Source organism: Bubalus kerabau, chromosome 11 (genome assembly GCF_029407905.1).
Source record: "Bubalus kerabau isolate K-KA32 ecotype Philippines breed swamp buffalo chromosome 11, PCC_UOA_SB_1v2, whole genome shotgun sequence".
Classification (NCBI taxonomy): domain Eukaryota; kingdom Metazoa; phylum Chordata; class Mammalia; order Artiodactyla; family Bovidae; genus Bubalus; species Bubalus kerabau.
In genome coordinates, this window is record NC_073634.1 from 47,137,059 (window position 1) to 47,164,702 (window position 27,644).

Here is a 27,644-nt window from a genome sequence, read left to right on the forward strand (position 1 = left end):
CTATGCAACCCCATAGACGGCAGCCCACAAGGCTCCCCCGTCCCTGGGATTCTCCAGGCAAGAACACTGGAGTAGGTTGCCATTTCCTTTTCCAATGCATGAAAGTGAGAAGGGAAAGTGAAGTCACTCAGTCATGTCTGACTCTTAGCGACCCCATGGACTGCAGCCCACCAGGTTCCTCTGTCCATGGGATTTTCCAGGCAAGAGTACTGGAGTGGGGTGCCATTGCCTTCTCCGATTCCCAATTTTCTATGTTAAGTAGGCTTCCCTGGTGGCTCAGACAGCAAAGAATTCACCTGTAATACAGGAGACCTGGGTTTGATTCCTGGGTTGGGAAGATCCCTTGGAGAAGGGAATGGCAACCCACTCCAGCCATGGACAGAGGAGCCTGGCAGGTTATAGTCCATGGGGTTGCAAAGAGTTGGACACAACTGAGTGACACACACACACACACACACACACAGAATAATCTTTCCTGGTTGGGCAGTTGGCTCAGCCATCATGCCCCCACCACACAGAGCCTCACTGGAAACTGTCTTCTAACTGTAAACACCCAGTTATCTATTGGGGCTTCCCTGGTGGCTCAGACGGTAAAAAATCCACCTGCAATGTTCAAGACCCAGGTTCGATCCCTGGGTCAGGAAGATCCCCCGGAGAAGGAAATGACAACCCACTTCAGTATTCTTGCCTAGAGAATCCCATAGACAGAGGAGCCTGGTGGCCTACAGTCCACGGGGTCGCAAAGAGTCGTACACGACTGAGCGATTTCACTTTTCACTTAGCAACTAACACACACACATGTCTATTTCTTAATTGTTCACTTAATATTTATGCCTCTCCTGTTTCCACAATTACTGTAGATACTCTGAAGTAAACAAATACAGCTGCACTAAAACCCAGACCTGGAGAGTCCAGAGTGAGTATATGCAGTATATATACGAGGTGTGGCTGAGCCACAGTCCTGGGTGCTTCTCAGAGACACTTCTGGGACCCCAGCAAAGTACAGAACTCAGGTCAAAGACACTGGCTAGTCTGGCAAGAAAGGAATGTTGTTTCTGGTATTCACTTTTAAAAATAGATACTTTAAAAAGGTCACTGCACAGCAGAATGTACAACGCCCTCAGAAGCTCCCTTATACAAGAGACAGCAGCAGTGTACCATGTGGCCACAGATGCTTCAGAACATCAGTGAGTAGTTTCAACAGCACAGAAGGTCTCCTGCTTTTAACTTTTCAAGTATTTGAAAATGTGTCTGAATTAAAGGCCTTGTAGTGAAAAGTGGTGCCACAAGTCAGTGCTTCATGTATGTGGAGTGGACTGTCGCTGCCAAAAGCTGTGAACTCCATGTAATGTAAATAATGGTCAGATTCTGCCTTCCCCCTTTTCTAGGCCATTTTTGTCTTTACAGTTTTCCTGGAATTTCTCGTCAACCTCATGAATGACATGTGAAGTACTCTACAGCTTTTCAGAATATTTAAGGATATAAAGTATGTACCCTCCATTTAAGGAATCAGAGATTGGATTCTACTCACATAATATATAATAAACCTGCCCTGTAGCCTCCCTTTCCAAGCATTACCCTCCCTTCTGCTCTTCTTCCCAATTCATGAGGGTGCACACATGCTCAGAAAGCTGCCACTCCACCAACTCTTTATAACTTTTTAAATTATTTTAATTGAAGGATAATTACTTTATAATATTGTGGTGGTTTTTGCCATACATTGACATGAATCAGCCATGGGTGCCCATGTGTCCCCCCATCCTGAACCCCCCTCCTTCCCCACCCTATCCCTCTGGGTTGTCCCAGAGCACCAGCTTTGAATACCCTGCTTCATGCACTGAATTTGCACTGGTCGTCTATTTTACATGTTTCAATGCTATTCTCTTAAATCATCCCACTCTTGCTTTCTCCCACATAGTCCAAAAATCTGTTCTTTACATCTTTGACTCTTGCTGCCTTGCATATAGGATCATTGTTACTGTCTTTCTAAATTCCATATATGTTAATATACAGTATCTGTGTTTCTCTAACTTACTTCACTCTGTATAATAGGCTCCAGTTTCATCCACCTCATTAAAACTGACTCAAATGCATTCTTTTTTATAGCTGAGTAATATTCCATTGTGTATATGTACCACAACTTCATTATCCATTCATCTGCCAATGGACACCTAGGTTGCCTCCATGTCCTAGCTATATGTAATATATATATATAAAGGCACATGCAGATGCTAAGGCACTGATCTCTCTGGAAGTGACAGTCTCAGGAATACAAGAGTCTTTGGGCCTCACCTCACCTGTTCAACACTATTCTGTCTCTGTCTAAACTCTTCTGTGAGGTTTGCTGGCTCAGTAGATAGCTCCTCTGTATCCAGAACATCGAATTTTATTAGGAAGCAGCGTAGCTCTCTGCTGTCTCTGCCCTCAGCCTCTAGTTTTTAACAAAGTATTTCCTCAATGATCATATGCCATCTTTTCTATAAACCAAGTCCTACTTTTTGTATACACATTAGGTTGCTGCCCAGAGCTAAAAATAATAATAGAAAATGAAACCAGACCCAGGAATCCCCCCCAAAAAAGTGACTTTTTGATGCAGATTCTAGATGCTGTGCTTGTATTCTTGGCACACAGCTGATTCATGAGGAACCTGCCAAAGTCCCTAGATTTTTTTTCAGATAAACAACAATTAAACCAGGGAAATCTAAAATCTCTAAACTTTGGCAAAACTCATTTTAATGACCGCATCGAGTGTATTTAGCATAAATGAATTTTAAAGTGTTATTTCTCTTAGAGACAAAGTTTTTTTCCCTCAATTATGGTGTAGATCCTACTACGGTGAGGGCAGCTAACCCTTAAACTACTGGGGAGTGAGCTGCGTAAGCCCATTTATAGGTGGGTGTTTTCACTTACTAAGTCCACAAGACTGCGCCGTCCACACTCAGCTGAATCAGATACAGGGCTGACTGTGACACACGTCTTCAACAGTGTTTGATTTAGTTCAGATTTCAAGAAGGTGAATGACTGTGGAAAAACACAACAGATTTGTAAGGTTCTTGATTTAAACTGACACTGCTTTCCACACAGGTTCACCATTGTAACCAACAGCTATTTCAATAGTACATGGTAAATTTATTTGGAAAAGATGGACTTTTTCCCCTATTTCTGATAACTCGGTTCTATAATTTATGTCCTTCACTTTTATTAAGAACAGTTTTAGAAACTTTATTTGAAGAGGCTTTTTGGTGAAAATGTGTAGAGCAACTAAAGAGAAACTCTAAGAAGAGGTCAAATGTTTAAAAAACTGAGGTTTGTTTGTGAGGCTGTTTTTGTTTTGCTCGTGTGTTTTTGCATGGGAGCTCATGTCAGTTACTGTTAAAGCAGTTCCACATGTGAACATCTGCCTGGTTGCTGTGCAGGCAGCCTGAGCAGGGCTGCAGCGCCAAGAGGCGTGGGTGTGTGCTGCTACACAGCATCCTCAGCAGGAATCGCACTTGGCTTCACAGCTCCAGGCCAAGTTTGAGCACCTTAAAAGAGTCCACCAAGAGGAGAAGCTGAGGCTGGAAGAGAAGAGAAGACTTCTGGAAGAAGAAATCATGGCTTTCTCCAAGAAGAAAGCTACTTCTGAGATATACCAGAACCAGACCTTTATGACCCCAGGCAGCAACCTGAGGAAGGACAAGGATCGCAAGAAGTAAGCCCTTCCCCTGGTCTGACCCCTCCAGCCTCAGTGCCCCCTCTTCACGGCTCTTTGCCCTGTCTCCTTATTTCCCTCTGTCTCCTGCACTGAAACAAAAAGCTCCTTGAGAGCAGAGCCCTGGTCCCTCCTGGTGTGCGGATTCCCCAGCAGATAGAAGGGCACCTGCCACGTGTCTAGTGCTCTGTACACATCTGAGTGAGTGTTTGCATGAATGTGTGAGTGAACACAACACAAATTTGCCACAACATGTGAGGGTCTGTGACCTGAGGGCACTGTCCACTCCAGGACATGTCTACTAACTACTGACCTGTCAGTTCTGTCAACTTTCATGCCTGACAGAAGCTATATACTTTCCTGGGGAAATTAGAGACATAAGATAATACTTGATAAAAAATTAATTCTTAGGTTTACTTCTTTTAAACAAATTCCGCTAATGATTTTGTGAGAATTTTTATTTTAATAAGGGAACCAGGCTATCGATTGGAACTCCTGTGCTTTGATGTCAGAGCTTGTGAAACGGTTGGTGGACGTAAAGATGCAGAGGAAGGTAGAGAGGGACCCCGTGCGCCAGGGCGGCCTTGATAACAGGTGGAGGATGGCGCCAAGGCTTGTAGGTCTGGGGTATGTGTTAAAATCAGTGTAACCAAAGTCTTAGAAAATAAGGTGGTTTTCCCTCCTTTGTATTTTTTTTACTGTATTTCTCCCCCTTGAATGTCCTCCTCACTTTGCCTATTTGCACACTCTGCTGAGCATCCAGCCCACCTTGTGGCAGCTCAGATTTTCCTGGGCCTCACAAGGCAGTCCTCGGGTTTCTTTTATCACCACATTGTATTTCAAACTGGTATTGTCAGAATTCTTTATAAGTCACCTTCAAAAAATTAGGAAAATATAACATTGCCTGTGATAGCTTTCCATTTTTGAACTATGGAGAGTTAAATCCACAGGGTTTGGAGTGGATTTAATTGGCCTGTGGACGTTAGGTTTGTGGGAAGAAGGAATTCTCATGTATAATCTTTTAACATAAGCTCTTCCAGGGAGTGGATCTGTTTTGTTGGCTGATGTATCCACCCTCAGTTCCTAGAACAGTGCCTGATACCAAAAAGGCATGCAGTTATTTGTGAAAAAAAATGAATACACTGAATTTAAAAAAATAAACCACCCCATTATCTGTGGGGGACTGGTTCCAGGAAGATACCAAAATCCACTGCTCCTCAAGTCCCTCATATCAAATGCATAGTTTTTGCACAGAACCTATGCACATTCTCCTGTATATGTTAAATCATTTCCAGGTTTTTTCTAACACCTAATACAATGCGAATAGAATATAAGTGCTAGGCAGATACTCGCCAGCAAGTGGCACATTCAAGTTTGGTTTTTTGGAACTTTCTGGAATTTTTTTCCCAAATACTTTCGATCCTCAGTCAGTTGAATCCTCAGATGTGGAACCCTCAGATCCAGAGGGCCAACTCTTTACATATAATTTATGACTTCTTTTTAGTGTGTCTTGAATTATAAAGCTAAGGGGCCTTTCACCTTCTCATCATCTCGACTTAGTCCAGTTTTACTAGACTAGTCTAGTCTTACTAGACTTGGACTCCCCCATTTCATTCCATACTTGATAAACCTTTACAGTCACCTTGTGAAAATAAGGTATGGGCTGCTGTTCGCAAAATCAGGGCCAAGTCCACAGTTTACGAGCTCAGAAAAATTTACCCTCAAGAAATGTGTTTGTTTTTTCTTTTCCAGGGTCCCACAGCTAGATGTCCTATCATATACTAGATGTGTATCTGTAAAAACTTTGTAAAAGAAGTGATTTTTATTTCCTATATGGTTTTCTACTGTACCAAACAAAAGGTTTTTTTTCTCTTTCCAGCTCCAATTTTATGTAAAACAAAGGTTCCAGATCACAGAAGGTCATCACAAGCAAAAGCTATTAAAATGTTAGAAGTATGCTTTGATTTTCTTGCTGTTTTTATTTGATGTATCACTTATGCTGTACTACTTATTCTTTATCTGGCAAATGGCCACAGTTACTGCCATTTATGGGAAAATACTTTTAAGTATGAGGTCAATATATAAGCCAGACTGGATGGTATTACTTATTCACTGTTAGTAGTTTAAGATAAGTTTGTGATGAATTGAGATAATTTCCCCTGCTGCCCACTGCCTGTCACTATACTGTGACAAGAGTGTCTGTTGGTGGCTTTGAAAATACAGGACTCATATATATTAGGCTCTGATTGCATATATATTCCAAGATGAATCTTTTGTGTACATACCAAAGGTATGTAAAGGTAAACTTTGGGGAATATGTTTTAAAATGTATTATGTACCTGAAACTCCAGCAGCTCAAAACTTTTAAAGTTTTGATACAATTATCCAGTTGGAAACATGATCCTAAGCTTTTGTATCAGATTACATAGTATGTACTTCAGCACTGTGGTCCATGTGTTGTTGTGATACCTTTAAGAGCAGAAACACTCAGGTAAATAAGCCCTTTTCTAGTGATAAGTAACTTTAGAACTGGGTATCTTCACACTGTGTGCATTAGTCTGTATTACATAATTATTTAAAACTGTCTTCCAGGGTAAATAAAGTTATATCATCTTACTAAAAATATTTCTTAAGAAAATAGCTATGAACATCTGAATATTAAAGATAAAAATTTAGGTAATTCATATTGTAAAGGATATTTGAATTCAGTGCCTTAGCATTTGCAGAACAATTTAATAGTGGTTTCTAACTTTTTCTTAACATTCATTAAGTTTTCACTTTTTGTACCTGAATATTCTAAATGAAACTGATATTTACTCTTGACAAATAAAATGTATCTACATATTTACTAAACTGTGTTTAAATCACTTTAACTTTTCTTTTTGCATATTGATCTTAAACACTTTATCAGAACTTATATATTTGAGTTATTTTAAAACAGAGGTGGATGATCAGTACTTCTCAGACAACAGAGTGTTTTACATGGCACATGTCAGATTCTGAGCAGTGTATTTTTCACGAATTTCTGTTTAAGTCGCAAAAGAAACCTTTCCTTTTGTAGCACAGCTTATCCGGACCAACATTTTAAATTCCATTTTTTAATCTAAAGTTCACAAATGTCTCTTAGCCCTTTAGAACTTTAGTAACATAAGTTATAAGTATCACAGAAAAAGCTCTGCACTTTTTTCTCAGGATCAGTAATGCCCAGCCTCTGGAAGGTGGGAGCAGGAGAGCCGCTGAGTCCTCGCAGGCAGGTAGCCTGGCCTCCCGAGCCCGGCCAGTGCTGCAGCGCTGAGCCTTAGCCCAGGAGCGACGCGGCAAGCTCAGTGACCTGACGCGAGTGGGGGTTGTTCGTAGCCTATTATATCAAACTGTGTATAAACAGCTATCCCAAACCATAATAAAGTTACTTTTAAGTGCCAGAGTGGTTGTTGGCATGTTACAAAAAGTTATTCAAGTTCCTAGTTGAAAAGATCATGGACACCTACCTCAGACCCTGGGCTGAACAGAAGGGCTGGCGCCCGTGCTGCGGGTGACGCTGCTGTGAAGGAGGCTTACCACATGTGCATGCCCACAGTGCGAGTCCTGTACTTGCTTCATGTATCTGCGACTCCATGTAAGATTCTACTTTAGAAGAGTTGCATGGCAAAGAAAAAATATTGTTTAAACAACTACAGTACAGGCAGACCTCAGAGACAGTGCAGGCTCAGATCCAGACCACCTATCCAATACAGTGAGTATTAAAATAAAGTAAGTCACATGAACTGTTTTTGGAGTGCATACAAAAGCTATGTTTACACTGTGCAGTATTCTTGTGAAGTGTGCAGTAGCTTATATCTAAGAAAACCAATACACATACCTTAGTTAATACTCAGTTGCTAAAAAATGCTAACCATCCCGAGCCCTCAGCAAGTTGTGGTAGTAACATTAAGATCTCTGATTACAGATCATCATAACAAATATAATAATGAAGTTTGAAACACTATGAGAATTATAAAAATGTGACAGAGACAGAAAGTGAGCAAATGTTGTGGGAAAATGGCACCGACACACCTGCTTGATGAAGGGCTGCCACATGCCTTCAGTGTGTAAAGAACACACACCCGCACAATACAGTGAGGTTTGCCTGGATGAAGCTCAGCTTCTCACAAAGCATATTAGTTCTCCAAGGTTACAGAGTGAGGTATTATCCACTGATGCTTGAAGCAATAAATTTCAGGGAATAAAATAAAGCTGCTGCTGCTGCTGCTAAGTCACTTCAGTCGTGTCCGACTCTGTGCGACCCCATAGACGGCAGCCCAGCAGGCTCCCCCGTCCCTGGGATTCGCCAGGCAAGAACACTGGAGTGGGTTGCCATTTCCTTCTCCAGTGCATGAAAGTGAAAAGTGAAAGTGAAGTTGCTCAGTCGTGTCTGACCCTCAGCGACCCTATGGACTGCTAGACCTGTTTTATTATTTTTTTTATAAAGCATTTGAAACATAATTGTCTTTGACTGCCAACCACTAACCTTCGTACCAAGGACTCCATTTTTAAGTTCTTTCACACAGATTCTGATTCTAGGTTCCAAGCATTATGTGGAAGATTACTACCCCCATCTGGAAGATGAACTGTTTTAAGTCCTGTTTTCCTATTTGGACAGGAAATGGGGGCACAAACTGATGAGGCCCCTGTGGAGCAGCCTCTCTCAGAAAGGCTCCTGCCCAGGGAGCACAGGAAAGCACTGAGGCGACTGGCCTTGAAGGACTGAAGCAGCTTCAGATGTAGGAGGGGAAGAAGGTGACCTGGGTACAGGGAAGCCTGGGCACCCGGGGAAGCAGCTCAATGTGAACAGAGGATCGGGGAAACATGAGGAGCAGGATGCGAGTGAGGGTGGGGGTTTAGAAGGAGGCAGGGAACAGACAAGGAGTTCATAAACCTAACCCATTGAGCAGGAGGAGTCACGGAGAGGTCTGACTCGTGTAGTCAGATACTCATCCAGGGTAGAGGGAAAGGTGTGATACGGGATGAGCCAGGCCATGGGCAAGGAAACTCAGATTGAAGCCCAGGCCAGTAGTTCCTACCACAGCATGCACAGGAGAATAATCAGGTAGTGTTTAAATAACACTGAGGCAGAAAGGAATATATAGTAAAAAAAAAAAAAAAAAAAAAAAAAAAGTGGCATGTGGCATGGATCAACCTAAATGAATAATAGCTGTGTAAAACCCTGAAAATGTCCTCTGGAGCTAGAAATATAGAGGGAACTAAAGTTCAAGACTTCAGTGGCATGCCAGTTGAGAGTGGGATGAATGGAGTAGGAGGGCCTTGTGTTAACTGGGAGCAGGTAGAGATCCCCGTGCACCATAACTGAGAGGCAAGAACAGCACGTAAGTATGGTGCCAAAGTGCCTTTCCAGCCAGCAAAAGGAAAACTAGCCTGATAAATGATAACCCAGAAGGAAACAAGGAAATAAAACAGATATGACAGTCAAAAAGCATTTAGTAATATGGTAGATTTAAGCCCAAACCAGTAATCACAATAAGTTTTTTTTTAGGCAAAAGTTTTTTAAAATCAGCTATGTCACTTTACAAGAAAGGATTAAAGTTTTCCATCCTGACAGGTAAAGGTACATCATGTGTATTCAACCAAAAGCTGCTGTGCAGCTGTGCTGTGCTGTTCTTAATTACTCAGTTGTGTCTGACTGTGACCCCATGACTGTAGCCCGCTGGGCTCCTCTGGCCACGGGGATCCTCCAGGCAAGAATACTGGAGTGGGTTGCCAGGCCCTCCTTGCTATTCAGCTATATTCTCTATAGAAGGCATCACTTCTGTAGGATGAAGACAGCCTTGATAGGGGGGCAACTTGGCCTCAGGAGCAGGAAGAAACCAACAGCTGGTGCAGGCGCCTCAGGTCTGCAGTGTGTGGGGATGATGTGGCTACAGAAGTCTGTAAAACTCATGCAACCTAACACCTTAACAACCTTAACAATGAAGCCTAATAACATTCTGAGAAAGGACAGAATAATCTAATCTCGTATATGAGCAAAGATGCAAAAATCCTGAACGGGTTACTAACAAACTAAATCCAGAAAAATGTATTTAAAAAGACAGTTCCCAATATCCAGGAATGCAATGATGTTTTAACAGTAGGAAATTAACCAGTGTAACTCAAAGCATGAACATTAAAAATCATATGGTCATCCCTGTAGAATCAGAAAATATTGATAAAATGTAGCATCGTCAATATTTTTTAAAAAGATAAGATTCTCAGAACACTGAATAGAAGGAAACTTCCTCAATTTGATAAAGGGTACCCACAAACAGCAACCCAGAGCAGGCATCACACTTTAAGACTGGAGGCAAGGAAGAGTGGCAAGACCATCCCTTCTGTTAGACACATCACTAGAGCCAGCAGTCACCTCTGGAGGCAAAAAATTAAGATGATCTCAGTTCTCACAGGTGACATGGCTCTGTCTGCAGCGAGTCCACCTGAAGCAGTGGTCAGAGCATTGAGCACTGGGGTCAGGAGTCCACAGGGTTGCGGGCACAGATGCCCACCTGATGACTGAATGCGGCTGGCCACTGGGCAGGCTCGGTGCCTGACACTCTGTTCTCACTAAGCAGAGAGTCTCAGCTCTTGAAGCTGGGTCCTCAGCTCTGTCCCGCCTACTCTGTATGGCCTCGACAACTGCCCTTCACTAACTGGCTCGTGCTCAGTTCTACTGCCCCCAGGCCTGTCCAACTGTGGTTCAAAGTCAAGGTCCTCCACAAGTTGGCCTTGCTCTCGGGTGCCTGTACATGGCCTGTGCCTCTGTGAGGGAGTCCCAAGCAGTCTTTGCTTCAATTCCTGCCTGTGGGGAAATTGTCACTTGTGTGGGCAGAGTCACCACAGGCTGGGGTCACCCACCACAGAGCCACGTGGTGCCAGACCTTCAGTTCTCCAGCCCGGGCTCCCAGGGAAGAGCTGGGAAACCACCCCAGGGCACCACCCACTGCACGGCCCCACATGGCTTTCTACAGCTGCTCCTTCTGGGGCCCCCCACTCCCAGTAGCTCTCGAGACTCTTGGGCTCCTCTATGAACTTTGGGAAGCAGGCAGGCTGTGCTGCTGCCCCACCAGACGGATCAGCAAAGAGGGTGAGGTGAGGTCCAGGGAAGAGAGACCTGCGCTCATGGAGGTGGAACAGAAGTCAGAGTCTGGTCTGACCTGTCTCCTGTGATGGTGGCCATGCTGGGCAAAGGAAACCTGGCACTTCTGAGTCTTTCCAAGTGAACAGTGAAGCTTTCTGTCCACAATACTTGTCTCTGAACGTCTTATGCATCAACACAGGCTGCTGCACAGAAAGAACGTCTCCAGGAAGCAGTGAGCTGAGGGTCACGTTCCTGGGCATCAGGAAATAGCTTATCAAGTAACTCATGTCAGAGAACAGGAGCGGAAGGCAGGCAGCCTCTGAATCAAAGCCAGGGCCTGCCCCAGATTTCGTTTTTACTCCCCTTTCCCTATTTCCCTGCGGAATTGTTGACTACAGTGTTTAAGATGTTACTCCACACGGGAAAAATACTAGCTTTAAAAAGCTTTCTTTTGCAAAGAAGAAATACAGATGGCTAAAAAACACATGAAAAGATGCTCAACATTCATTACAGAAATGCAAATCAAAACTACCACAAGGTATCATCTCATGCTGGTCAGAATGGCCACCATCAAAAAGTCTATAAACAATAAATGTGGGAGAGGGTGTGGAGAAAAGGGCACCTTCTTACACTGTTGGTGAGAATGCAAACTGGTACGGCCACTATGGATAACAGTGTGGAGATTCCTTAAAAAACTGGAAATGGAACTGCCATATGAGCCAGCAATCACACTGCTGGGCATACACATCAAGGAAACCAGAATTGAAAGAGACACATGTACCCCAATGTTCACTGCAGCACTATTTACAACATCTAGGACATGAAAGCAACCTAGACGTCCATCAGCAGACAAATGGATAAGGAAGCTGTGGTATATATACACAACGAAATATTACTCAGCTATAAAAAAAGAATGCATTTGAGTCAGTTCTAATGAAGTGGATGAAACTGGAGCCTATTACATACAGGGAAAGTAAGTCAGAACTAGAAACATTAATACAATATATTAATACATATATATGGAATTCAGAAAGATGGTAATGACGACACTATATGCAAGACAGCAAAACAGACACAGATGTAAAGAACAGACTTTTAGACTATGTCAGAGAAAGCAAGGGAGGATGATTTGAGAGAATGGCAATGAAACATGTATATTACTGTATGTAAAATAGGTGACCAGTGCAAGTTCAATGCATGAAGCAGGACACCCAAAGCTGGTGCTCTGAGACAACCCAGAGGGATGGAATGGGATGGGAAGGAAGCTGGGAGGGGGGTTCGGAATGGGGGGACACATGTGCACCCATGGCTGATTCATGTCAATGTATGGCAAAACCCACCACAATATTGTAAAGTAAAAAGCCTCCAATTAAAATAAATTAACTAATTAAAAAAAAAAAAAAAAAGATGCTTAAAGAAGGAAACATCTTCGACAGTCCAAGGAGTCTGAATGGTGGTGTTACCGAGTTCGCGCTCATCCTGCTCTTAATACAACGGGTCAATAAATCAAGAGATGAGTTGTTGGGACAAGGAGTAGTGACTTTATCTGGAAAGCCAGCACACTGAGAAGACAGTGGGCTTGTGCCCCAAAGAACCATCTTGCCTGAGTTAGAATGCAGGCCCCTTTTATACCAAAGGGGAGGGAATAAAGTCAGACACTTCCAGATTCCCATCAGCCTCCAGAGGGAACATGTGAATTTCATCCTCCTACAGTCACTCACAGGTAGGCCTGGTCAGGAGGGTTCCTGGAAGGTATTTTAGCTTACTGCTCATTACCTGGGAGGTGGGGTTCCCAGAGATGGGCCATTATGTAGAATTTAGGGCTTATAGTGAACATCCCTTTAGTGACTAACATAGAATACAAGTTAATTCTATTAAGAGGTTTTTCCCTATTACTAGAGAAACTAGGTTAAGAATAAACAAAGATCTCATCAAGAACAATGCCAACCAACAGACAATACCTTTTCAAATGCTGAATGAAAAAAAGAACCTAGAATTCCATGCCAGTAGAAATATCTTTCAAAAATATAGGCAAAAGAGAGATATTAAGACAAGCAACAGCTGAAAAATTTCACCACTAACACACCTGGATGACATGAAATGTTAAAGGGAGTGATTCAGGCAGAGGGAAAATGACACCTAAAGGAAATTCAAATTTACACAAAGTAACTGGAAATGGTAAATACATAACTTAAAATCTTTTTTTCTTGTTTAAAAAGTGCTTTGATATCATACTACTATGTATAAAATAGATAACCAACAAGGACCTACCACAAAGCACAAGGAACTATACTCAATATTTTGTAATATAAAGAAAAAGAATCTGAAAAAACAGATATAATTGTATCTGAATCACTTTGTTGTACACCTAAAACACACACAATACTGTAAACCAACTATATACTTCAATATAAAAATATTTTAAACTGCTTTAAGATAATCAATTGTTTAAAGCAAAATTAAAACAGACTATGGGCTTTTGTAACACATACAGAAGGAAAACACACGAAAACAGCAGCCTGGAGACTGAGGGCAGAATTGGCATATTTGAATAATAAAAATGCTCACAAAACAAGTGAAGAGGCATAATGTGTATCTTTAACACCAGAATGAATTAATTATCAATGATAACTAAATATACATATTGTAAACCCAAAGCAATCACAAAATTTTAAAACAGAAGTATGCCTGGAGTCAAAAAGGAAATAAAATTCCTTTTTATTTTAGGAAAACAGAAAAATAAGTCCAAAGCAGTCAGGAAAAGAGGGAGAAAAAAGAAATAATGAATGGATGAAAAACAATAGCAAGACTGTAGATTTAAATCTGATTACATTGTTGTGACCAGTCAGAACACTCCAATGTTAACAGGCAGAGACTGTCAGGTTGGATTTTAGAAGTAAAATACAGTTAGTCATACACTGTCTACTAAAACACTACTTTAAATATGAAGACAGAGTAAAAGGACGGAAAAATACATCTCCCGAAAACATGAATGAGACAAAAACTAAAACGACAGCATAACCAAAGGGGTTAGTCACTCCGTCGTGTCCAGCTCTTTGTAACCCCTGGACTGTAGCTCGCCAGGCTCCTCTGTCCATGGAATTCTCCAGGCAAGAATACTGCTGTAGGTTACCATTTCCTCCTCCAGGGAGCTTCCCATCCTGGAGATGGAACCCAGGTCTCCTGCATTGCAGCCAGATTCTTTATCCTCTGAGCCACCAGCGGGAGCATAACCAAGACAAAGTCAATTCAGAACAAGAACCTGCATAGGGATAAAGGGGTCATTTCTGAATGATAATGGGGCCGATTTACCAGGAGAATCTATCGACCTGTGTGTTTGCACCTAATAACTAAGTAAAAGTACCTGAAGAAAAAACTGACAGAACTTGAGACCTGCAGATACCACAGACGTTAAAAGAATAAGCCCACCCTGTGACAGGAAACGCCAACAAGGTTCTCTCAGTAATTGACGCAACAAAAATCTACCAAGCTCAAGAAGACTTAAACAACACTATCAATCAGTTTGATCTAATGGACATTTAGAGGTCACTCCAACCCCCAGAAGAAGACACACATTCTCTTCAAGGGCACACAGCACATTCACACAGAAGATTTTTTACCATAAGATCAGCCTCAATGAATAAACATAAGAGGGCTGAAACTGTGTAAAGTATGTTCTCTGACCACAATGGAATTAAACTAGTGATCAGTAGTGGAAAGAATACCCAGGAAAATACTAAATATTCAGAAATTAAATAATACACTTCAAAAAAACCTACAGCTCAAAAAGAGGCAAATTTACAAAATATTTTTAATTTAATAAACACAAAACACACACAAGAAAATCATGCAATGAAGCTGAAGCATGTGACCATGTTTGATGCAGGGTCTGTAAAAAGGTCAGTCAGTCACTGAGATGTGTCCAACTCTCTGCAACTCCATGGACTGCAGCACACCAGGCTTCCCTGTCCATCACCAACTCCCAGAGCTTGCTCAGACTCATGTCCATCAAGTCAGTGATGCCATTCAACCATCTCATCCTCTGTCATCCCCTTCTCCTCCTGCCTTCAATCTTTCCCAGCATCAGGGTCTTTATCAGTGAGTCAGTTCTTGGCATCAGGTGGCCAAAGTATTTGAGTTTCAGCTTCAGCCATTAGTCCTTCCAATGAATATTCAGGACTGATTTCCTTGAGGATTGACTGGTTTGATCTCCTTGCAGTCCAAGGGATTCTCAAGACTCTTCTCCAACACCACAATTCAAAAGCATCAATTCTTCCGCACTCAGCTTTCTTTATGGTCCAACTCTCACATCTATACATGACTACTGGAAAAACTACAGCTTTGACTAGACAGACCTTTGTTGGTAATGTCTCTATAAAGTGGTAAGTGAGGTAAATGAGGTCATATGGGTAGCCTCTAATCCAACAGGAAGAGATCAAGACAGAGGCACCCTGAGGGAGCCACGTGAAGACCCAAGGAGGGGACGGTAGTTTACACAACCAAGGAGAGAGGCCTCAGGAAGAACCAGCCCTGCTGACATCTTCAGCCTACAGAGTTGCAGGAAATTAAACTTCTGGTTTTTAGGCCCCATCTGTGGTTCTCTGTGATGGCAGCCCTCACTCACTAAATGGCCCCTTCTCCCAAGAATCATTCTGTGATGCCCATGTTCCAATGTCCTGTGTTTTGTCTGGTTTTCTAGCTATGTCAGGTGGCAGGGTAAATCCAATTCTGTTTTTCCATTATGTCCATAAGCAAAAGTCAGAACTGGCTTTTGGTCACTCAGAAACATCTGCTCCATCTATGATCCATTCATAGAGCATCAGATTAGAAAGCAATCCGGTGAAGACTGGTGTCCTCCCAAAAATAAGTCCACAGGTTTACAAGGAAAAGGTTGACTACTATAATAAGAGCCTCCCTGTGACAATGGCTTAAATAGACAGTGTTTCCTTCTCTCTCCCGTGGGCAGGTTGTCCACCGAGGCTTTGACTGGTCAGAGCCCCCACCTCCTCCTCCTCTTCCTCCATCCTGTACAGTTTGCTCCAGTCTTTGTGGCCAGAGACTGAAGTCAACACATCCACACCCCAGCTCTCAGAAAGATGGGAAGAGGGAGGGCATCCCCACTCAGGATCAGGCCTGGCTGCAGGGCAGACTGGAAAATGCATTTAGGCGCCATCCTGCCCTCAGAGGAGGAAGGTAAAGCCAGTGTCTATCAGGTGAGGCTTTTCTATCAAGAGATAGAGGAGAAGAAGCCTTCTCACTAAGACGCAGGAGTGAATTAACCTCCACAGAACCCGGTTTTCCTGCAGATCACGGCAGCTGTAGCTGGGCTTCCCTTGTAGCTCAGCTGGTAAAGAATCCGCCCGCAATGTGGAAGACCTCGGTTTGATCCCTGGATTGGGAAGATCCCCTGGAGAAGGGAAAGGCTACCCACTCCAGTATTCCAGCCTAGAGAATTCCAGGGACTGCATAGTCCATGGAGTCACAGAGTTGGACACAACTGAACAACTTTCACTTTCATGGCAGCTATGTGGCTTAGGAGGCAGGAGCCCCAAGACCATGAAGTGGCCGCTTAGGGACATCCCGTGACAGTGGTCCTTAGACTGAGTAAAAGGAGAAATGAGCAGATCGGAGACCTTGGGCCCAAAACAAAACGTTGAAGCTTCCTGGGAGCATAGCCTCAGCTGAGTATGATGGACAGGACTGAGTGTGGTCACTGAAGGGTTTGACCAAGTTTTGTGATTTCAATTCTGCATACGCTTCTGGGTCTAAACATTTTGACAAGACCCTCAAGGAATTTATTAGAATAGCAGGCCCCAGCCCACCGATGGCTTGTTAGCTGTTACAGAAACAAAGTAGAAGCTCCTGTTTGTCTGGGAGACCCACAGAGGGCAGTGGATTGTGGGTCACACTACTGTTTCAAGAACAGCCCTGCTTTCATCTGGTTTGTATGCTAGGTTTCCAGAGAAGATTTCATTTGAACAAAGAGTTCTGGGGATTTGAGGATATGAAGTTTAAAACAATTTTTACAATTTTACTTGGTTGATGCAACCTGACCTTTTCTATTAATAATTAATTCCAAAACCTGGAAATCACCTGGTCTGAAACTGAGGGAAGCCTGCCTGCCTTTCCAGTCCTGCCTAGCCAACCCGGGAGTCCTCTCCAACTTGTGATTCCTGAAGGCAGCTGTGTGGCCACTAACCCTTCCCCAGGCCCCACCGCTGCACCTGCCTTCAGCTAGACTTTCGGGGGTGGGGGGCCCTCTCCCCCCTTGGCAGTTTTGGATTTACTTATGTCATGTCCTCCTTATGGAGAACCCAGTCATGCTGGTTGGTCAAACACAATAAACCACACATTTCTGGAAATACGGTTCTACAATCACTTTAATTGTGCATGAAATCTCTTCCCTTGAGGAATGCATGTCGGTGATTCTGCCGTCTTGTTATATCTACCTGTGTGGCCAAGCTTTGAGCAATTGATAGATGTGGTATTTAATGCCTTAATGCCTTCACCTGAATTATAGAATACTCAACTGGGCAGAGCCCTGTGGTATGCCACTAGAGACCTCCCTGCGGATTGACAGTGATTTGACTGGGCCCCACAGAAGATTGTGAAGCATTTGATTAAAATTGTAGGTCCTGGGCTTCTCTGGGGGCTCAGTGGTAAAGAATCCGCCTGCCAATGCAGGAGACGCGGGCTCCATCCCTGCTCCATGAAGATCCCACAAGCCGAGAACAACTAAGCCCGTGCGCCACAACTACTGAGCCCACACGCGGCAACTACTGAAGCCCGCGTGCGCAGAGCCCATGCTCAGGAACAAGAGAAGCCACCACACCGCAACTACAGAGCAGCCAGTCCCCGCTCCCGGGCGACTAGAGAAAATCCATGCAAGCAACGAAGACCTATCACAGCCAAAAATAAATAAATTACTTAAGAAATAAATAAATCAAGTGTAGGTCCTTTATCTGCGATGTGGCAGGCCAGCACTGCGAGGTCATTGCCAGTATGATTTACGTTTACTAGGGCTCTGACGCACATTTAAGATGCGTATTAAAGGGCTGACTTCAGAAGGACGAACTGGACGTGCCACAGGGTGGGTAACTTGGTGGTATTGCAGGGCCTGCCCCCTCTTCCCGTGATCAGTCAGCGTTCAGGCCACAGAGCCGCCCAACGACGCCCCGAGGGCGGCCGCCAAACACGATACAGCCTGGAGGGTTGAAGGCCTCAGAGTCTGAAACCAGCGTCAGGACTGCGTCTGCGACCGTACACAGAGCCCACCCACACCCAGGCCCGGCCCTCAGGGCGGCCCAGCTCTGCTGTCTAGGGTCCACACGCCCCGTCAGGAGAGGAGAAGGTCGGGCCGGTTTGGGGTGAGGAGTAGGGGGAGGTGAGGCGGAGGGGCCCCTCCCTCCTCCAGGGCCTGCCCCGCCCCGTTTCCTCCCCGCCCCCTCCTTCGCCTGCTCAGAGGCTGCCTCCCGCGCCGCGGCTCAGCCCAGGCGTCTCCGCCCGGTGAGCGCGGACTCTGAGGATCCCTGTCAGTAACCCCGAGAGGCAGCAGCGGCTCAGCTTCTGACTTTCATTCAAAACGGGTCATTGAACTTTTACACTGAAAATTAAGTTTTGAAAAAGCCGATTACTTACGTGGTTACAGAAAACAGCACGCGCTGAGGGACCTCCAGACAAGGCCCGCCCACCGCCCGGTCGCGCTCCCCGCGTCCGTAACTTTCTCGTGTGAAACACGGCACGAACGAAGCACAGCCGTGTGCCTGTCACCGTCACACACACACACACACTCACTCCCCACGCCTCCCGCTTCTTACAAGAACGCGCGCCATCCTCTCCTCTTGTGCCTCTTCAACCAGCTAACGAGAATCTCTGCAAACTTGCCTCCCGGGTCGGCACAGCGGCCCGAACCTCGAGTGCGAAACCCGTGCGTGAGGCCGAGCGTCGACGTGCCGTGCGTGGGTCCCGTGCGTGAACGTATTGTGGACGTGTGTCCCGAGCGTCGACATACCGTGTGTGTGCCCCGTGCGTGGGTCTAGTGTGTGAACGTACTGTGGAAGTGTGTCCAGTGCTCCTGGGACACGGGTGCGCCGAGTTCTCTTCCCGGGCCACACCTGCGCTCTGCGACCACGCAGCGTCCGCCTGCGATCCCCGTATGGCGTGGACCCGGTTTTTCTGATTCCGAGGGCGGCTGCACGTCTTCACTTAAAGGGGCCGTTGTGTTTCTTTTTGGGAACCGTCAGGGCAAGAGCTGCTTAATTTTCTTATTTAGAGAAAAGAGCAGTTAGGTGCCAAAAAGCTGAGGGCCTGAGGGTCCTGGCACGGGAGAGAGTCATTCTGAGAACTACAGAGCGGGCAGGACTGCCTCCCAGCTGGGCTGCGGCTTCACCCAGGGCATGGGGTCCCTGGGAAGGATCCGCGTCCCCATCCCCAGGTTGAGCCCCGGGGCAGGAGGCAGAGCCCGTCGTTCCGCCGCCCCCCCCCCCCTCCACCCCCCTCTTCCTCAGTCCCCGCTCGTCGCCTTCCTAGGGATCTGCGCTCTTTCCTTGATCCGTGTTCAGTCCCCACCACTGCCGGGTGCACCTCTCTCCTCGCGGGTCTGGCGTCCAGCTCAGTCCCAGCTGAACCGCCCCCTTGGTGGTCCCTCCGCTGCGTGGCCCCGGTGCTCACCTCCTTGGGGGCCTCCCGGTTACCTGGAGCCTCTTCCTCAGCAGTTCCTTGAGCTCTTACCGGGACCCTCAAGGACACTTCCTGATAGGAGACCCCTCTCCTTTTGCCCGACTGGCCCTCCTCCCGTCCCGGTTCAAATAGGCCCACTCCAGCCCTCCTGAAACTGAGACCGAGGCCTGGCGGCTTCCCCGGGTCACTCAGGACCCGACCTGGGCTAAAAGAGACTGTGGCTTGTCCAGCTTCAGAGCCTGGGCACCGAGTCCTTCCCATGCAGCGCCTCTCCAGCCTCCCTGAAGTCCTGGCAAGGACCCTGTGATCACTCTGGGCCCACCCGGTGACCAAGAGTGGCTCCCAACTCCTGTCGGCTGGCTAGCAAGCTCAGCCCCTCTCTGTCATTTTTAACCTGAGAGGGATTGGGACACTGGGGGCCGTGGCTCTCCATCTGCAGCACGCTTGACTCACAGCCCCTCGCTGCTGCCCTCCCAGTCCCCCTCCTGCTTTAGAGAGGGATGGTCCCTTCTCCTGTTTCACCTAGGGGTTGGGGTCCCTGGGAAGGAACCTCATCCCCACCCCTAGGTTGAGCCCCAGGCAAGCACTGGGGCAGGAGGCAGAGCCCATTACCTCTGCATTTTCTTTCTGCTTTCCTTTTCTTCTGTTACCTCTGCCCTTCCCCACAGGGGTGAAACCAGCAAAGGGAAACCTGCCAGGACTTGGATGTGGCTCTTGGAGTGGGGGGGCGGGGCGGTGGTCCGTAGTCGATGTGCTCCTCCCTGCTGTCAGGACCCCACTAGGTGGCCTGCAGATCCCCAAGGCACTGCCCGCCCTTCACCCTCATGACCAACACACTCTTTCCATGGAGGTCCCAGCTCATCGCCCAGCCTTGGGAGTTGGTCTTGGAGGTCCACTGAGCCATGAGATCTGGGCACTTCATTTATCTTCTGATCTCTATTGCCCTTTCTTTGGAATTGGAATGAAAACTGACCTTTCCAGTCCTGCTGAGTTTTCCAAATTTGCTGATATATTCAGTGTAGCACTTTAACAGCATCATCTTTCAGGATTTGAAATAGCTCAACTGGAATTCCAGTCACCTCCACTAGCTTTGTTCGTAGTGATGCTTCCTAAGGCCCACTTGACTTCGCATTCCAGGATGTCTGGCTCTGGGTGAGTGATCACACCATCATGATTATCTGGGTCATGAAGATCTTTTTTGTACAGTTCTTCTGTGTATTTTTGCCACCTCTTCTTAATATCTTCTGCTTCTGTTAGGTCCATACCATTTCTGTCCTTTATTGTGCCCATCTTTGCATGAAATGTTCCCTTGGTATCTCTAGTTTTCTTGAAGAGAGCTCTAGTCTTTCCTATTCTATTGTTTTCCTCTATTTCTTTGCATTGATCACTGAGGAAGGCTTTCTTATCTCTCCTTGCTATTCTTTGGAACTCTGCATTCAGATGGGTATATCTTTTTCTCTTTTGCCTTTAGCTTCTCTTCTCAGCTATTTGTTAAGTCCTCAGACAACCATTTTTCCTTTTTGCATTACTTTTTCTTGGGGATGGTCTTGATTACTGTCTCCTGTACAATGTCACAAGCCAGGTTTCAACAATACAGGAACCTTGAACTTACAGATGTTCAAGCTGGATTTAGAAAAGGCTGAGCAACCAGAGATCAAATTGCCAACATCTGCTGGATCATTGAAAAAGCAAGAGACTTCCAGAAAAACATCTGCTTTATTGACTATGCCAAAGCCTTTGATGGTGTAGATCACAACAAACTGTGGAAAATTCTTCAAGAGATGAGAATACCAGACCACCTTACCTGCCTCCTGAGAAATCTGTATGCAGATCAAGAAGCAACAGTTACAACTGCACATGAAACAACAAACTGGTTCCAAATTGGGAAAGGAGTACATCAAGGCTGTATGTTGTCACTCTGCTTATTTAACTTATATGCAGAGTACATCATGCAGAATGCGGGGCTCAATGAAGCACAAACTGGAATCAAGGTTGCCAGGAGATATATCAATAACCTCAGGTACGCAGATGATACCACCTTTATGGCAGAAAGTAAAGAACCTCTTGATGAACGTGAAAGAGGAGAGTGAAAAAGTTTGCTTAAAACTCAACATTCAGAAAACTAAGATCATGGCATCTGGTTCCATCACTTCATGGCAAATAGATGGGGAAACAATGAAAACAGTGACAGACTTTATTTTTGGGGGCTCCAGAATCACTGCAGATGGTGACTGCAGCCATGAAATTAAAAGACAGTTGCTCTTTGGAGGAAAAGCTATGACCAAACTAGACAGCATATTACAAAGCAGAGACATTACTTTGTCAACAAAGGTCCATCTAGTCAAAGCTATGGTTTTTCCAGTAGTCATGTATGGATGTGAGAGTTGGTCTATAAAGAAAGCTGAGGGCCGAAGGATTGATAACTTTTGAATTGTGGTGTTGGAGAAGACTCTTGAGTCTTGAGAATCCCTTGGACTGCAAGGAGATCCAACCAGTCCATCCTAAAGGAAATCAATCCTGAATATTCATTGGAAGGAGTGATGCTGAAGCTGAAACTCCAATACTTTGACCACCTTATTGGAAGAACTGACACATTGGAAAAGACCCTGATGCTGGGAAAGATTGAAGGCAGGAGGAGAAGGGGACGACAGAGGATAAGATGGTTGGATGGTATCACCAACTTGATGGACATGAGTTTGAGCAAGCTCCAGGGGTTGGTGAAGGACAGGGAAGCCTGGTATGCTGCAGTCCATGGGGTCACAAAGAGTTGGACACAACTGAGCGACTGAACTGAACTGAACTCCATTGCCCATCTGGCCAAGTAACTTGGGTCCGGTTTCCTGGAGAGGTGTGTGGAGGCTTCATCATGGCAATGCAGCCCTCCCCTCCCCATCCCCAAGTTCACTCCATTCCTATAGAAGAGAGAAATAGCTCTTGGGGCTAAGCTCCCCTCCAGCTCCAGTGATGTGAAAGTCAGAGGTTCTGGGCAGTAGTCTAGGCCAAGAGAGAAGCTCCTGGGCCATGGGCAGTCCTCCACCTGCTACTGGTGACAAGCCCCCTTTTGGAAATCGGCAGCCTCTTGACACCCCTCCTGCTGGTGGGTGTCAGGCACCCCTCACCTGGTGATCCAGGACATGTCTCCTTGGCCCAGACACCTGAGGCAGGGCCATGAGTGTGCTCATCTGGAGGCTGATTCCAGGTACCCCTAGCCCACAGGACCTGCATGACTCCTGGCATGAAGGCTTCCCACAAGCAAGGGAGGGGCATCACCTATAGAAAGCCATTCTGCCCTTCCAGGCAGGCAAGACCCTGCAGGGCACCTAGAGACGCCCACGCCCACCCAAGCTCAGCTCTGCTGGCCCAGCAGTGGACTCCTTCCTGTGCTGGGTGTGGCTGTCTGGTACCCCCATACCCTCAGCGCCATACCACCCTACCACACAGACAGGTTCCCCACTCCGAGGCTCTTGGCAGTGGCAGGGCTGTGCGCCCACAGGCAGTGGAGGGGATGTGGGGGTCTTCTAGCAGCTTAGCCCCCACCCAGCCCAGCCCCACCTGACTGCTCCCCCAACCAGAAACCAGACTTCTCCACGTTCAGTTTTATTTAAAGACTCGGAATCACAGGCATCGTGGTTTGTCATCAGTTCGTTCTTCCAAAATCACACACATCTGTGTCTAACAGAAACAACGGGTGCGTGTGTGTGACTGTGCAAAGTGCCAAGCATTTCCCATCCAGAGCCCGCATTCAACGCATGGCTGCCACCCCTGACTCTGCTCCTGTGGCCCTTTGGTGGCCCTGGTTAGCCCCATGTCTCTGGTCTCGAGACCAAGGTTTGCACTGAGAACAGAGTAGTTATCCATTTAAAGGAAACTTGGTGAAACCTCCACAAGGTGGCAAATCTGAACTGTGGTGACCACCGCACGTTTTGACAGTGAAAGAAAGCCTTAGGTGTGGTCTCCTCTCTACAGTGACAGGAGGGCCTCTTGGCCTGGGGTCCCCCCTCCTGTTCCTTCATTGCCAGCCCTGTCAGAACATCTCCAGATGCATCAGGGCCACTGGAAGGGCTAAAGAGACAGGCTTTTCCTAACTCCCGCCAACGCCAAGGCCCCTCTAGCCCTAGGAGGACCGAGGCTGTGAACATCAGGCTCCCCAGGCTCACAGGGTGCCTGCAGAAGTTCTGCCCATTTGCTGTCTCCCCAGAGATCTTTTCAACCAAGTCCTACTAGTTTTACAAAAAGGCAGCACCAGATGTATGAAAAATAGGCAGTGTACGACCTGTTAGAGATTTATAAAGTCTAACAGCTTTGCAGTAAAAAGGTGTAAGAAAGAAGCACGAGAGCAGGACCGTGGTAGCAAGGCGAGAAGCACTGTGTACGCCTCGCCCGCGGGAGCCGAGCGCTGCCTCAGGGACCTGGCCGATAATGACCTGGGCCAGGGCACCATGCTAAGGGTCCCGGTGGTGGTGCCTGAGGTATAGATGGGGTGAGGGGCAATCCAGACCCAAGTGAAGCCCGGAGCCGCCTTGAGAACGCTCTCCAAATGCGCTGGGCCCGTGCTCCCTGTCAGCCCCATGAGTAGAGGGCAAGAAGGGTCCTGGGAGCAAACCACCCCACAGTGTGTGGGTCCTGCTGCCTGCCTGGAAGGACTGGGGCCTCTGGTGGCTGCTCCCCTGGGGTCCCTGCACCTCTGTCCCTGGGGGGCAGGCACAGCCTCAGAAGCTCTCCACAAAGCTGCCGGGGAAGAGGCCGGTGCGGCCGTTCCTCTGCAGGGTCCCCTTGTACCAGCCGTCCTCACGTTTCTTGTGCACGAAGACCACATCCCCCTCCTTCAGCTCGATCTCTGCCTCGCTCTGGGGTGGGTATGAGACCACCACGCGGTACCTGGGGAAACAGACACCGGGGTGAGCGAGCAGCCCACCGTCTCCAGGGTTCCAGGGCCTCCCGCCCCTGTTTTTGGACTAACATGCCATAAAATCCACCTGGGTCTCTGCTGTGGGAGCTTCTGCCTGCTGAATGCCTGGTCTCTGATCAGGAACAGACACACAGGCCTCAGCAGGTGGCCCCCCTCCCCCCCGAGGGCTCCCCACATCTGAGACAGCCATGCCTGGCCAAGGGCACAGGGTGGGTCTACACTCCACACCTGCCCGGAAAGCCTCAAGGAGGCGGCTCTGAGGACCAGCCTTCTAAAGCACCCCCAGGATGAGGGCAGATGGCTGTGACCCGGCCTCCCTGCCATCCAGCCCAGCAGAGCTGCTGGTCCGCACCCCTCCAGCTGGGGGCCCCACAGGCATCCCACTGGTGTCCCACTGGCCCTGTGCCCACTGCCCTTCTGGGGGTAATGACCAGGCAGGGGGCTGAGGACTCTGTGCACACCCCACTCTGGGTGATCTGGTGGCCAGCACAGCACCTGTTCTCACTGGCTGCAAACCGCAGACACCACGGGCTAGGTATGTGGGCTCAGTGAAGTCTCCATGATGGACCTGCCAAGCACTGGGCCTCGCCATGCTCCTCATCTCTCCCCACCCCACCCCCACCCCAGCCCACCATCCACACCACCCTCCTGGACTAGCACCACATGGCTCAGACGAGAAGCACGCTGGGAAGAGGACCTGTGCTTCCATCTGTCCCCACTCCCTCCAGACCCACCTCAGCCCCACGGCTCCACCTCCCAGCTCAGCTCCGCCCACTGGTCTGGCCCACAGGTGACCCGGACAGGGACCTCCTGCTCCCGGGCTCAGTCTGGCCCACACCCCTGCCGTGGGCAGCGGCAGAGAAGGAGGCTGGGCTGGGGAGAGCCATTCTCAGCCAGGCCACCCTCTGTTCTCCCAGCCCCGCGAGTCGCACAAACCCCCAGGTGTCCTCCCTGGGCCAGAGGTGTAGACTGTGACACCCTTTCTCTCCAGTTACCCCCTGCCCCCATGCTCTCAGAGCTCTGGGCCCTCCCTCCCCTCTCTCTCAGGAGGGCTGCCCACCCCCTCCTCCCTTCCTGGCTGGGGAAGGGGAGAGATTCCTGACCGTGCCCTGGGCCCTGCCTCCCCATCAGCCACAGCCACACCAAGGGCCCCTGAAGGAGTCTGGCAGCTGGGGGTCCCCAGGGTCCTTAAGGGGTTTTGTCCACAGAGCCTCTGACTTGGTATTTCCTGGACCTGGAGGAATCAGGATGTAATAAAGCAAGAGGTCCCAGGTCAGCTCTTCTAGAAGTGAGGCCCACAGACTGGGCACCTTGGGCCCACTGGATGAGATTCTGGGGGGAGTGGACCAGGGAACAAGTTTCCTCAGGATCTTCCCGCAGATGTCTAAGGACCAGGATGCCGAATGAAAACATTAAGGCCGACTTCATCCTCCTTCAACCAGCTGCACACAGCCTGGGGGCCAGCCTGTCTGGCTGGAGTTGGTGCGACGCTCAGGCAGAGAAAACCCAGTTCCCAGCCTGCTCCAGGAGGTGGAAGCAGGGGCAGAGAGAAAAGGGGTCTCTGGGCTGGCTGCGCTGGTGAGCAGGCCCTGGTGCTGAGAGAGCAGGCTGGCCTAGCTCCCCAGGTGCCTGCAGTGTGCAGGCTGGGACCAGTTTCCACCTTGGTCCCCTTCAGGGTGAGGAAAGGGTGACAGCTCCTCCCAACCTGGCATATCTGTGAGCAGCTGCCTGCCAGCCACTCCCTGGAGGAGGACGGGTGGCTGCTGGAACACAGCAGCACCTGTGAGGTCAGCCAACACCATGCAGATAGCGTCTCCTACCCCTAGCACCCAGGCTGTGTGACCATCAGGACCGCTGCCTCCCCCATGGCTTCCAGCTACCACCGCCTTCTCTGCAGACACCTGCCACTCCCTCCCAACCCCCCAAGGAAAGAACAACGGTAAGATCATTTCTCACAAGTTTTAGCTTTTGCCTCAACTGCCAGATGTGAAACAAGCAACTTTAAAAATGTAATTAAAAATTAATTTGGTGCTTCTGAGCAATCCCGTGATTTAAAGAGCCCGGATGGATGACGTGGACCAACTGTCTATGAGACAAGCATTCGAGATTCCATCCCGATCCTTCCAAGACGCTGAAGGGCCAAGAGAATGGACAAGGCAGCAGCTCGCGGCACAGTCCTGGTGTCGTGCGTCAGACACACACAGCGAGCCTGCAGACTAGGCTCAGGAACCACTTGACTGCTGCAGGTGCCATTGCCTGGCATGTGGGGTGGGGGGCATCTTCTGTGTCACATGAGGGGCCCTGGTGAGGACAAGGGGTCCCAGGTAGGGACTGAGGTCATCACAGAGGTGTCCTGCAGGACCTTGGAAATACGTATATACGCTGGACACCACACTTAAAGGTCTACATGGGCCTGGGGTCCCTGCAGCGTCTGACAGATTCCCACAGACAGCACGTAACAATGTACACATCTGGCAGTTCTGAAAGCCTGATGTTTGTCACAACCTCACGCGGACACAGTTGAGGGTCTTGGGGAGACTGTGTCCCCTCCCCTTTTCCTGCCTCTAGAAGCTGCCAGAATTCCTGAGGAGCATTTCTGTTCTTCCTCCGACTCAAAGCCAGCACAGCAAGCTCAACTCCTTGTCTGCCTGCGAGGACTCCTGTGGTCACACAGGCACGCCTGGGTCTGGATGACCTCTCCACTTTAGGGTCAGCTGCTCGGTCCATCTGCCATCCTATCCTTGGTGTGGGGATTAGGGCAGAGATGTCTTTGGGAGCCATTATTCCACTATCATGACCCACAAGAGATCAAAGCAAGAAACTTCTAAATCCCAACAGAGCTCGACAGCTGACAGGCCAGAGGGAGGACATACCACCTATGCATGTGAACATGAAGGACTGTCAATCAAAGGGGGGAGACCACCACCCCCACCATGATCTCACTCACTGTCATGTACATGATGTCACACGACACTCTCACACACGTCATCTTTTGTGTTGTTATGGTTGTCCTTGCCCTTGGTGTTCACTGGGAGGAGAAGAGGGCAACAGAGGATGAGACAATTGGATGACATCACTGACTCAATGGACACAAGTTTGAGCAAACATTGGAGATAGAGAAGGACAGAGGAGCATGGCTTGCTGTAGTCCATGGGGCTGCAAAGAGTTGGACATGACTTAGTAACTGAACAACAAATTTGTTGGTCCTTTCCTGGGTACTAATTCTGCTGCTTTGCAAATATAATAACCCCCAGGCACCA

General features: G+C 47.7%; 2 protein-coding genes and 1 long non-coding RNA gene across 8 annotated transcripts in view; 1 reads left to right on the forward strand and 2 right to left on the reverse strand.

Moving 5' to 3' along the window:
- SEPTIN10 (septin 10) overlaps positions 1 to 7,106 on the forward strand; it is a 51,148-nt gene extending 44,042 nt beyond the window's left edge. For 2 of the 4 annotated variants that reach the window (XM_055540231.1, XM_055540232.1), the window contains 2 exons: positions 3,504 to 3,691; positions 6,884 to 7,106. In XM_055540231.1, the coding sequence (XP_055396206.1) occupies positions 3,504 to 3,691; positions 6,884 to 6,986 (291 nt within the window). In that variant the 3' untranslated portion in view covers positions 6,987 to 7,106. The other 2 variants (XM_055540229.1, XM_055540230.1) reach the window with 2 other exon arrangements.
- Positions 1 to 18,778, reverse strand: part of LOC129623135 (uncharacterized) — a 32,263-nt gene extending 13,485 nt beyond the window's left edge. Inside the window, exons 1-3 of one of the 3 annotated variants that reach the window (XR_008700373.1) lie at positions 18,614 to 18,778; positions 7,180 to 7,318; positions 2,911 to 3,021 (exon numbers count right to left, since the gene is read on the reverse strand). This is a non-coding gene — a long non-coding RNA (uncharacterized LOC129623135). Of the gene's footprint in view, positions 1 to 2,910; positions 3,022 to 7,179; positions 7,319 to 18,434; positions 18,577 to 18,613 lie in introns of those variants that run through there. The other 2 variants (XR_008700372.1, XR_008700374.1) reach the window with 2 other exon arrangements.
- Positions 18,779 to 23,070: 4,292 nt separating this feature from the next.
- The window catches only part of SH3RF3 (SH3 domain containing ring finger 3), a 159,388-nt gene continuing 154,814 nt past the window's right edge, over positions 23,071 to 27,644 (reverse strand). Inside the window, exon 10 of the mRNA XM_055540234.1 lies at positions 23,071 to 24,353. Within this exon, the coding sequence (XP_055396209.1) occupies positions 24,185 to 24,353 (169 nt within the window). The 3' untranslated portion in view covers positions 23,071 to 24,184. The remainder of the gene's footprint in view (positions 24,354 to 27,644) is intronic.